At 44.8% G+C, this 12,816-nt stretch overlaps 1 protein-coding gene across 6 annotated transcripts in view; it reads right to left on the bottom strand.

Annotated features, from left to right (window-relative positions):
* LOC119461758 (WD repeat and coiled-coil-containing protein-like) overlaps positions 1-12,816 on the bottom strand; it is a 79,256-nt gene that overhangs the window by 17,889 nt on the left and 48,551 nt on the right. For 2 of the 6 annotated variants that reach the window (XM_037723133.2, XM_049672116.1), the window contains 3 exons: positions 11,347-11,618; positions 5,085-5,126; positions 2,757-2,985 (listed from right to left, as the gene is read on the bottom strand). In XM_037723133.2, coding sequence (XP_037579061.1) covers positions 2,757-2,985; positions 5,085-5,126; positions 11,347-11,618 — 543 coding nt within the window. The remainder of the gene's footprint in view (positions 1-2,756; positions 2,986-5,084; positions 5,127-11,346; positions 11,619-12,816) is intronic. The other 4 variants (XM_049672117.1, XM_049672118.1, XM_049672119.1 and 1 more) reach the window with 4 other exon arrangements.

Raw genomic sequence — 12,816 nt, 5'->3', positions numbered from 1 at the left:
TCCTAAACGGTGACGCAACAGGCTCTTTCTAATAAATTGAAATATATTTCTTATGATTATGATGCGAAGTTCTGTCATCACCTTTACGAGCTGAACCATATGTCTTTCCCAAACTTTCTGCGAGTAGCAAATTTTAGCATGTTGCTACTACTCTACCGTTATCACTACCACAATCCAGCCTGCCATTTTTTCACACGTTAGCCAAGCCATGCCATACGCGCACGTGGTGCAGCTTAGTTTATTTCGTTGCATACACTTAGCAGGTATAACACTGCGGATGCTACGTAGCAAGTGCAGTCACAAAAGTCTCCCTCCATGCATTTTGTAGTGCAGTTTTTTTCTACGGACGCTTTCTATGGAATAACTATTTCGTATATATTACAAATACAACTTGTGGACGTCAGGTTAAGTCAAGTCACATATTATTTCTGCGTCTTTGTGCTTCCAACATGCGACATACAATGTTTTACATACTATGCGTACATACTATGCAAACACAAGCAGTGGCTGCTGGTAGTGGGAATATGCTATTCCGCTCGTTCAATGATAAGTAGGTTCATGTCTGCAATGCCTTCAGTGTAATTACTTACATCATGCTTTGCAACTTAAACCTAATGTTACGTCAAAATACCTGATGCTACCTATATATTTTTTGGTTGCAAATGTGAGACAATGAGAGAAGCATTTGCGACCAAAAAATACTGTGTCACACATGAAAGAAAGATACTGCATTGCCTGCTTTGAATGAAACGGAGAATGACAGACACAAAGCTGGCAGATGGGGAGGATGGTAATGGTTGACTAAACATATTATACCATCATTCTCAGCCTATTTTATGTCCATTGTAAGGCAAAGGCCAGTGATGTTCAGCTGACCACACTATGCCTGCAGATTCCTTTATCTCATTGTGCTGCCTAATTCTTTGCTGCCCTTGACTGTAATTTAACGCGAAAGCATTAAGGGCCCCATGCGCAGAAAATCTGGCGTCCGCGTCAGTCTCGGCATGGCCAAGTAAATCATCCCGGTATGGTATGGTATGAATTCGCTTGCGAATTTTGAAAGAAACCTAGAATCATTATATGTTTAAATTCAATGTCTTTTGGCATTGTACTGCGATATTTCTGCTGCTGTTTTGTTTATGCTATTGTATGCTGTTTATACATTTTTGCTGTCAGTTTTCATTGTGTTGCTTGTATTACGCTGTTTGTATATTCGCTCTTAGTATTGTGAATTATCCCACCCTGTAACAGCCCGAAAGGGCTCACAGTATTGAAAATAAAAATAAATAAAATAAATAAATCCCGAACCACGCAGGGCGCAGCGGCGCTGGTAAACCAATTGAATTTCTCAAAGTAAAATGCGTCAGAGAAATCGTAAAGTACGACTTAACCACAACCTACAGGTATGATAGCGTCGGATTGTAATTTGAATATACGAGAAAAGATAATTCTGTTACACTGAAACTCGAACACAAACCCCTTTTCCAGCATTTCTACCATTCATACAGCGGCGCGCCCTGGTCGGTATTCCCTGCAAAAACACCATCCAGATGACGCTCGCATCCTCCGCAGCGGCGCGCTGAGGCGAAGGTGCAGAAAGAAAGACAGCTGCAGTTGCCGGGAAGCCTGCAAACAGTCCGGGATCTTTGAATGCTATCGTGGTCCACTCTTAAAGGCGAAGCTTAAGCGTCCTCCTAATTTTTCCTGCCCTTGACACCCATCGAGCTCCTACGATAGACCGCTGGTTACCTCTTTTATGAATTCTCCTATGCATTCGTCCATGTATTAAATGGCCTCCCGCCCAGCTCTACTTCCACTCAATCTCAGATAGAATATCAGCTAGCATATTTGCCTCTTCAACACATATCTACAACCATCCTGTTTCTTAACAGCATGCTCAACATTTTCTTTTCCACCACCCTTGTACAGCCCTCGTCTTTTCAAATTTCTTTATTTTCCCCCAAGTTTTGGCCCCATAGGTTATACTGGCAGAATGCGCTAATTGCATACATTTATTTTTCGAGGATATCATAAGCTGCCGCTTATTAATTGAGAGTGCCTGTTATGTGTGTTCCAGCTCGTTTTTATATTTCTGGAGATTTCCTTCTCATGATTTGCGTTGCCTGTGACTGTCTGGCTTAGATAAATGTAATCTTTCATGGCTTCAAGGAGCTGACAACTAGTCAAACTCACTGAAGACTAAAACTCTCCAACAGCTCCAAAACAAGTGGCTGCATGACTCTGGAGTCTCGAGAAGCTCAGAGACAATCATCCATGACTAGACTGGCATGGCCGATTGTGCACCAAATGTCTTTCCTAATCATGTGAAAGCATCAGTTAGTTGGTTATTAATATTCAGGCAGGAATAGCACTAAGGACAAAAAAGAAAGTGCAGTGTGTTGTCTTTTTATGTGCTTTCACTTTGTCCTCGTCCTTAGCACTGTTCCCACCTGAGAAATATTTTCTAATCTTTGTGTAAACAGAGAGATTTATAACACTGCTACTGTTCTACCATTACTGTGTCAGCCACCAGCAAGGCTTAGTATGTGGCAGTCAAGTCGGAGTGCACATGCACTAGACATGGCTTACCTACTCTGCCCAACGCTGGCAGCTGGTAGAAGTGGTAGTGGTATGCTAAAAATCTCTAAAACCTTTGAAAACAAGCATCTTCCTGACTTCTGGGTCTTTGGAAAGCCAGAGACCATCATTCCAGACTCAACGGGTACTGTCACACTCTAGCCATGGGGAGCGCGCACCGAACGTCTTGCCTGGGCCCGGTGGGCGAGGTGGCTCTCGCTGGTTGCCGACGATGATGGCCGGGGTGGGGGTGCAGCCGATGCCTGCAGGTGGCTCTTGAGGTCACCCAGCAGGCCCCGGGGCCAGGTCATGGTAGCGGCGGGGTCGCACCGGTTCAGCTCGCCTGCACCCGCTAGCAGGTGGCTCGAGCTGGCCGTTGACGCTGGACCCTGCGGGGTCCTGCTGTACCTGCGCCAATCAAGTCATCAGAAGCGTGAAGGCCGGTGTGGTTTTGCATTTTGAGTGAAACAGTGCAGATGAAAAGAAGCAAACAGCATCACAACAATGTTAACAGGTGATTCTTGAATGAGGGCGTATGTACATACTACATGAGATGCAGGAAAAAGTAGTAACAAGATAAAACTTAAAATCATGAAGAACACCACTTAGAGACAGCACTCTAACTGGGTTAACTAACATGTGCATTCCTTTCCATATAGTATAGTGCTATTGACAGCATGCTCACACAGCACAGGCCAGCCTTTCCGATGACGAAAGCCTCATGGTCTTCTTGTGTGTGTTTATCATGGTAGCACTTTTTGATGGCACTATGTCAACGGGTGGATTAAATCTACTACTACAGGGTACCGTGTGTTATCCTTCCTTTCGTGCTGTTTTGGTACTGTTCCACTCTTGAGAAAGTCATAAGGGTGTTGCAACATACAAAACTGGTACAAAATTTCATGCTGGGACTGTTAGAATGTCACTCAAATCACAGGAATTACTACATGCTTTACGGTGACGTTCTGCTAATTTTGTGCATGGATGCGATTCTCCTGCTAGGTAAATCTAGTTTACTTCACCTTGGCATGTTACCTTTCTTCCTGCAGCTTGGCGATTTGGACTGATGCCATGTTTTTTTTTAATAGAATAGCGCAGATGTTCTGATTGCATAGGCTATCATGTGCCAATATTTATCTGTTCTTGGTGTGGTTGTACTGCTATCTACGATGAGCAGCAGCACATTAATGAACAACCAGAACCCATGAACCAAACTACCCGTCTCACGGACTTGTGATGCTTTTCATTATACACAACAACGTTGCTAACGTACATTTTGTTCACCGAGAGTAATATAAGAACTGAAGTGACATTTTAATAATTTAGTGATGCATTTCTTCAGTCAAAAATGCATGTAAGCAGCTGTAGCTGCAGTTTGAACAAAGAACTAAGCCGAACTAAGACCTAAGATCATACCATCCCATGTTTCATACAGGCATTGTACCATGCCAGGTACAATGCCTGTATGAAACATGGGATGGTATGATGTCGATTAATTTCACTGCTGAATGGATTGACTCGGTTAAAAACTTCATATCCTTTACTTCATATCCTATACTGGCCTGACACAGTACAGTGTGCGATACATAAATTCGACAGGCATTTCAAAAGGAGTCTAATGAAAGGGTGGAATATTTAATAATGTGGTAAATTTCAGCTAAGCACGTTCAATTTTTTTAGAGATATTCTATACTTTAAATATTCACAGATGTTATAAAAGGTAACCAAAACTACTAAAATAGCATCTAAAATTTGCACATAATTTATGACCACTGTTGACTGCTTCACTTTGTGCTAAAGTGATACCACACTCAAAGTGATAAAGCGATATAGCACTTCATGCTAAAGTAATAGCGGTGTGATGAAATGAAGAAATTTGCAAGCATAAGATGCTGTCAGCCGGCACAAGACAGCTTGGAGGTCACATGGAGAAGCCTTCGTCCTGCAGAGCACATAAACAGGCTGATGATGGCAGGACATCAGCAGCATTTTGTGTTCGTTAAAGAATGCAATGCCTTCTAATATGTACTTATCCAAAACATTCATTGGAAAACCTAAAACAGGACATTCAGAGGCACAGTGCATCACATATCCCTTTTGTGTCAAGAGTTCCCAAAGAACAACAATAACAATGAAGAACCAGGCAAGCTTTACTGAATGCCAGACATCAGTCAAAACAAGTACAGCTTGCAAACATACAATGATGACAGGTTACAGCCACTGAACAAAGGCCATGAAGAAATGTAAAATCATATGCAACAAAAACCTACAAACATATTCAAATGAACCACCATCATGCACAGTGGTGTCAAAACAACAAGGCAAGGTGCAAGCAGGCAGGGTGCAACCCGCACAACTGGCAAGTAAGAATGTGCTCGAGAGACGCTTTCTTACCAAACGTCAAAGTGTAAAAATAAAAAATAAATAAGTGAAAGTTAAGGAGTGCAGGGACTGCTGCACACACAACCACGGTGCAGGAATTATTAGTAAACGCTTTGAGCAACTACCTTTCGGCCGCCAGATTGTCCCGTCTGTATGAATCCCTCCGTCTGCAACAAAACAGGGCAGCGGTGCGGGTATCTTACTTGTCGACATACGAAAGTGCATGCCCTTTCAGAAAAGTCATACGAGTCTCAAGTCTTCGTGAATGCTATTGTGATGAAACCTTCGTAGAAAAGTTTCAAGCTGGCTTTCCTGTGACACGAAACTGCCTACACGGCGAACACTTGTTTAAATGATGATTATTGTGGAGCTTGTGCACTGTCTTTCCCTTTACTGCACTAAGTTGTTGTCAGCCAGGAAAGGGATCATCCCTGCAATAGGAGTATGTGAATAGTAATTATCCAAATCAGATGCCAATAAAATTATGCTAGAAGCGAATCAAGTCAAATCGAATACTTTTTTAATAGTTTTCGGCTAATGAATGGCCGTTTTTCCCATAAAACAATCTTCGCATCCTAGTACTATATCCACAGCATTAGCAAGTTTCTGTCACTACATTGCACATTATGAAGCGTTGTTCATTAAAAGCCCAAATTGAGCATTAGGAAGCAGTTCATTCACGTACACAGAGCTCTTTGGAAAGTGCAAATGATTGTGGTTCAGGTGGCAACATCTGGCTTCCCAAGCGATGTAGCCTCCTCCATTGTGTAACTTCACATGCATTATGCCTATGGCCATGGGGGATAAAATTTATCGTACTTTTGTAACAGTTTTGTTTTATTGCATACAGCTGACCATGTGGAATATTTGAAAACTCTTAGAAAAATATTCGCACTTATGAATAGCGAGCGACTATTCGATTCAAACACCAGATCAAATAAAACAATATTCGATTCATCATTCAAAAGTTTAAAATATTTGCACACCTGCACCCTGTAACTTCATGCTTGAATGGCATGGCTTGGCAACATAAATAAAATAAGAAAAACAATCTGGCCTAGGTTTGCCAACCGTCCCGAAATTAGCGGGACAGTCCCGAACTTTACAAATATCTCAAGTGCCGACTTCACCCAGTCGGGACGACCAAATGTCCCGACTTTTGCTTTTCTTCTGCTGAATAACCATCAATAAACCATATTTTCCTTTTACGATGCCCAACAGCTCTGTTGCCCGTTCTCCACTTTTCTATTCTGTTGCATTGTCATAAACATAAAAGCGGTTTGGTTTTTGTCCTGGTTTTAGTTCTGTTGCAGGTCATAACCATTTACACCCTAGGAAAAATTCCAATAGAGAAATTTTATCGGTTTCATCTTATTGGTTCATTAAACAACAGACTTGATACACTGGTAAAACAGATAGCCGGTATTGCCCTATGAAACAATAGACCTGAAATCACTGATAGCCTGTATTGGTCCATTAGCTTACAAGTGTATTGGTGTGGATAGAAGCACTGATGTGTACCAAAGCAGTTTGTTCTACAACGGTGCATCAAGTGTTCATCTTAAGGCAAAGCTTTATAGGCGAGCCCTCCCGGAGTTTGCTGATCATGGTCGCTGCTGCTGTTTTGCCAAATAGCTTGCACACAGGACGGCACTCATATAATGAATTGTGTATAGCCCTATCTGTAATTACCCCTACAGATGTGCTGGCGGCCAGCTCTGTTCTCTACGAAGTTACGCTGTGAAACAACAAACTACACCTAAATATCCTCAGTACAACAAATAGCATACAGTTTAGAATGCATAATTGCTTTATCATAGTGAAGCCTTTTGTGCCTTCATTCTCTATGTATGGTGTGTCTGCTTGGTCGGTTTGGCTTCTTGCCGAGCAGTGCCACCAATACAAAGTTTATGTGTTTGCCATGCTTCAATTCTGCACACAAGTGAAACCTGCGAAGTGAGCAAACATCCTTCAAATGAAGGCACCAAATTAATGCCAGCAGCAAAGATTGCAGCACCATCTCTTTGGAACCCGACAAAGATGCAGAGTAGCGTGACTCACCGGTGAGTCACGACGCAAGTAAACTGGGACCTAAAGAAATTTTGCCACCGTGAAAGTGTTTAAGTAGCATTACAAAATATGAACTCCTTTCTTTGAGGATTAAAATTAAACCTGAAAAGTGGCGTTAAATGACCATGTGCTAATCTTGCGGTTTTCGAGTACTGTCCAGCAAGGCAGGCAGATAAGCACTAGTCGATTGCATGGCCTCTAAGATTTACGACGACGCACTGTGGGGTGTCTCGACACTCGTGCCCTCAACCTCATGCATGCTTTAAGTGTGCACACAGAGACTGCTCCTGTTCAAATCGAAGTCCCTGCACATAAATCCGCAGCCGTCACAGTTCTTCTTGCAATGTTCCGTTCTTGGGGTGTAAATCTTTCGGAGGAGTTGTTCCTCACTCGTGCAACTGATGGAACGGAGAACTACAAATTTCACCCTGTCACCGATAACCCGAACTGCCGCTTGGCAGATCAATTTACCTGCTTGCGGAGGCACAACCAACTTACTCAGCTGTGCACAGCAGTGTTCGAGTCGTACGTATAGCTTTTGTAAACATTCGTTGAGTTGTATTATTTTTTTATTTAGTATTTACAGTTAAACTTGGATATAACGAAATTGACAAATTCCCGAAAAGCTTCGTTATAAAGAGGATTTCGTTATATGCAGGTTCGGCACGAAAATTCGAAAAAGAAACGCTTACCGTATTTACTCGAATCTATCACGCCCTCGATTGTAACGCGCACCCGTTTTCCATTTTCGTCGAAGCACTCATCCTTGGAATGTCACACCAGGTACTGGATGCGTGGACGCGTGTCGTTTCGCACAAGCGCGAGGCATCGGAAATGAAAAGCAAGCGTCACGATGGCGTCGTAGCGTCGTATAGTGTTACAGTAGAACCCCGCTGTTACGTCGTTTTCGGCCGGTCCCGGCACAGATCCCATAGAACCCAATGCATTGGCAACCCCGCTGTTGCATCGCAACTATGGGACCGTTCCCGCATCATACGTTGCGAACTGCCATCCCGCGCTGGCCCGTGCGGCCATTTTGACTTTTCTTGTGGCTTGGCTTGGTGGCTTGACGATGGCATTGGCCGCCCAAAGTGCCAGGGGTGACAACTATGACGTATTTGGGGTTTCCGCCAGCAAAAGTATGGCCCTTGAGATCCGTATTTGCTATCTAAAGATGGTGTCTATGATGCGTTGTGGCCCTAAAATTGGTTTTGGCTCATGGATGTTCCGTATAAAGTCCAAGGGCGATAACGCAGTCGCCGTGCGCTGTATGCTGTATGTGCGAGTGAAAACATGTGAGGGGAGCCGACAACGGCGTCTAAATCTCGCGCGCGCATGAAAGAAAAGCAGGGAGGAAGCACACCTTCTTCCGTTGCGCTCAAGGCACCGGCGAGGGAGCGAGGGGGGAGGGATAGCGGGCGGCGTTGTACTGTACTCTGGCAACAACTGCGTATTGCGCGGCGGGTCGCGCGGGCTGTATCTTGAAAGCGATCTGCGTTGGGGCAGAGTCTAGGCAGTGTAGGTGCGTCGGCGGCTCGTAGCTTTGTGCGTGCTGTGTGTTCGCGGCACTCAGTTTGCGTTGAAGCGATAAACAGCACGAATGTCACTTCGCTCGCTTCTGCAGCGGCGCTTCCACACGCCGCCAGCGTTTAACAGTGCGTGTCTGCACTCATCGAGTGTGCTGTGTCACAGCGTCTGCCAGCTAGTCGGCAACATAAACTGGAAAAGGAGAGTGTCGACTTGGCGGGCTAGGCCAGCTGCAGCAAGCGGCAGGATCAGGTTTGAATGAAGGGAGGGGGAAAGGTCAGGTCCGCGGGTGCAAGATCGCCTGGTCGAGGGATGCAGGCCCGCCTCGCACACGCTCTCACACACGCACACGTGCGCTCGCTTCGCATTCCGTCGCGGCAGAGAAGGTGCTTCCGGTTGCTGCTCGTGCAAAAACGACAAAACTTGGGGCGAAATCTCTAGGTTGTCGGCGGGGAAAATTCGTTATTTCGAGGGGGTCTCCCGCTGCCGTTTCGTTACGTAGAAGTCTCAAATACATGTGCTTCTATGAAGTAACGGCGGGGAATAGAAAAACTTCGTTATATACAGGAATTCGTTATATGGAGGTTCGTTATAAGCAGGTTTAACTGTATTTATGACTGGGGTTGCTAGGTCATGCAAAGGGGCACACTGCAGTGTAACACAGTCCTTCACTCAAGGCTGCGGAATGTGATTTTGGTATTCTTTCACATTGTGGCACAAGCACTGGTCGTCAACTTTCATTAAACATTTCAAACAATCAGTGCCAGTCTGTGAATCAAAGTAGCGCATAATGAACAAAGTGATAAAAAAAAGCAAGCAGCTAGAGAACAGCTAAGAAGGTGGAGTGGTAGAGAAAAAAAAAAGTGACTGGAAGCAACAAACTGAGTGCCTGTTTTACTCTAGTGCAGTCACAGTGTATGCCGCCACCGTGACTGCCAGGAGAGTAAAAAAGAAAACAACACCCGATGCAGCGTTGTGTCACTGGGCGTATCATTGTCCTAATCAATGCAGAGCCTTAAAATGCATAGCAGGAGCAATTTAGAAGGCCACGAGGATTAAACCAGGACAGACTGCTTTGGTACTATGGCTAAATCCGCAAGTAACAATATCGGTTTTAACAATAGTATACAGGATATAACAATGAGCAGCCAATGCACTGTCAACCTTTTTTGTATTTTCTATGGTAAAATAAACTGCTTACAGCAATGCTTTCCAATGCAATGGAGAGGGGTGACTAAGACATGCTGTGCGAGGTGCATGCCACAAGAGTGGAAACGGTTGGCGTTTTTTTTTTTTTTAGTGAAAGATTTACTAATCCAGTCGAGCCGAGTTTCGCCTTCGCCAGCAATTTGACCTTCATTTGACCGCACCTGCGCCGTAGCCTTGGCAACGCATCACGTCAATCGCCGCGCCGAGCTTCGCCGCCACCGGCTAGGCGCATGCGCTCTCTGCAGCTGGCGCGCCGTCTGACCACGTGACTCACTGCGCACCTGGCTAAAAGAAAGCCGCGCTCGCCATGGATGAGAGCGAGGCCGGTACGCCTTCTCTGAACGCTGCGCGGGAGCGAGAGGCTTTGAGCCGTCGTCGGCAAGCGGCGTCTGATTACTCCACGTTTATCGCCCAGCAAGCTGCTTCACTGGAGAGGGTCCGGAATGCCAAGCGCGCGAAGCTAGCGTCGGAGACTGAGGAAGAGCGAGCAGTTCGGCTCGCAAAATGCTTGGACTTGTCGGCTTATAATTTACACCTGGCGTAACGATGAGTGTATACCTAAGTATAATAATTACAGCTAAATCAAAGGTTAACCAAGTGAAACCAAGACTTAACGAGGCTAAACCAAGCTTCACTTTGCATATCAAGGGTTGGCTGAGGTAAGCCGCAGCCATTTTTTTTATTTTCCTGGATTTCGCATTCCTCTTTTTTGGGGGCACAGACATCAAATAGCCAGACTAAATTCTTATAGCCAATAATGTGGCATGGGAACATTGTAGTATGCGGTTTATTTTGCCATCGAACGCACACAAAAGTGCAGGGTGGGACAGCTGCTCATTGTTGCATTCGAGCATTGTTAATGCCGGTAATGCTTTAAGTGGGTTCAACTGTGCTTCTTTCTTTCTAAATAACATGTTTGAATGTTTGACCCTCTGCTTTTTTTGGCAACCCGGTTATAAAAATTATCACTTATAACCATGGGGTCCTTGTTGGCACTTGAATATAGTTATAAGTGGGTTCAACTGTAGTACACCCCCTATTAGTTCCTGAACAAATCTCCAAGGGGGCACATAAATGCATGAGCTCGTGCACAAGTAACTTGTGGTCAGAAATGATTGTCCAATGGCCAATGCTCATGGGCTGCCGCTGCGATCTGCCATCAGCTGGCAAATCCAAAGATGGCAAAAAGGAATCCCCTCTTTGAAAAGAGGGGGAGCCTACTTAACATTGCGTTTGTTAGCTCCACACACACTGCGCTTAACTACAAAACTTGGTTGAGATGTTTGCAGCTGCGTGCAAACCAAGCCCAAGGCGTGGTGGGGGCCCTTTTTAAGTAGTAAATGAAACTGCAGAGTCTGAAGACAGCTGAGAATCAAGCCCATAACCTTGAGTTCAGCAATAGACCACCACGGCCACTGATTCACCGTGGCAGACAATAGAGTGAACTAATTTGCTGTTCCGCTGAGCATCTTCTTAACAAACACGCGAAGCATCAATTTGGACACTCGCGAACTAGCCGGCAACTGGCTCGGCACGTCCATGCAACTGAAGTAGAACGAGCAGAAGGGTGCTGTCACGTACAGGCGGCCATACCTGGCGATGGGGTCCGAGACGGCGCTGTCAAGCGAGGCAGACGACTTGGCGGCGGCCTGACCCAGCAGGCTCTGCAGCGTGCATGCCCCCTGAGGCTGGGCTGACAGCGGGATGCTCTGGAGCACCACTTCATACTCAACAAACTCCGAACGTGGCAGCGACAGCACCTGGCGCTCTTCCTCGGGCAGCTTGGCCATCATCAGCAACGCCTCCTGGTTGTGGATTGTCACCCCCTTGGGCCGCTCCTCCTTGGGGAGGTTCTGCGAGTTGGAATCGACGATAAGGCACGACACCTCTAGGTTGGTATTCTCGGCCATTACCCTTTGGACATACAACTATAGTTGAACCTCGACACAACGAACACCTACAACAAATTACAGTCGAGCCTCGTTCAGTTGGCTTCATATTTATTAAACACAAGAGAACTGAATCCCCCTCTACTGTCACATCAGTCAATCAAGTTAAACCCCTTCCAAAAAAGAAAAAAAGAATGGATAGTGGTCCAATTAAGCTATTTACACTCTTTAGTTAGTTACAAGCTAGGAATTCTGCCTTCACCTTGCGTAAAGCTTCTAACCACACCTAAAACATGCCATAAGCACATTGACACTTTATTTTGCCAAAACTAACATGTTTAAGTATTCTTATTTCCCACGAATAACTGAGGACTTGAACAAATTACCCGAATATGTCATACGTGGCAAACATTTTTCCAAAACAGTACATCATTTTTTATGCTGTTAATAACTGTGATTGTGTGCAATAGTCGTCCGAAAGTGTTTGTACAGTCCTTTTCACCTTTTATCTTTCTTTTATGTTTGCACCCAGTGAACCACAAATATCCATTGGATGTACCACAAAAGACCAAATATCCAAGAAATTTAATGACGTCCAGTTTACATCTGTAGTATGTTCGACTAGTACGTGGCAGTCAAGGGTCATCCAGAGGACGTCGAATGTCCTTATGATTTGGACATCTCTTGCACATTCAAAGCTCTCGTGCATTGATCGTACATTGTGCATTATGAGTAGATGCACGCACTATGCCGCAGAAATACAAGCAAATTGTCTCTAATGCCTAACAATGGGAAGCTAGGAGAGCAAAAGCATTTAATTAATTATTTTGCAATTTAGCACGACCTTTCCACGCACTGCTGGAGGTCTAGTAACGTTGCTGCCGGACACCGCGCGCAAAAGCCAATACCTTCGCCATTTTTTCGCTATGCTTTCAGTCTCGGTTACGTCATTTTCTTTCTCCATACAAAGATGCTTTAGTTTTCAGTTATATCTATTAGTACACTGTTGAAAATACGTAACCTTTAACTTGCTGATGTATCACGACAGTTTATAAAGAAAAAAAGAAGCTTGAACTCGCAATAGCTTTGATTTCGCATCGCCACTGATATCAATTCAGCAACACGCGCCTCGATGCAAGTGTGCAGTGATGTTCCAGGCGCG

This window comes from Dermacentor silvarum, chromosome 8 (genome assembly GCF_013339745.2).
Source record: "Dermacentor silvarum isolate Dsil-2018 chromosome 8, BIME_Dsil_1.4, whole genome shotgun sequence".
In the NCBI taxonomy this organism is placed as follows: domain Eukaryota; kingdom Metazoa; phylum Arthropoda; class Arachnida; order Ixodida; family Ixodidae; genus Dermacentor; species Dermacentor silvarum.
This window is presented reverse-complemented; position numbering and strand designations above follow the sequence as displayed.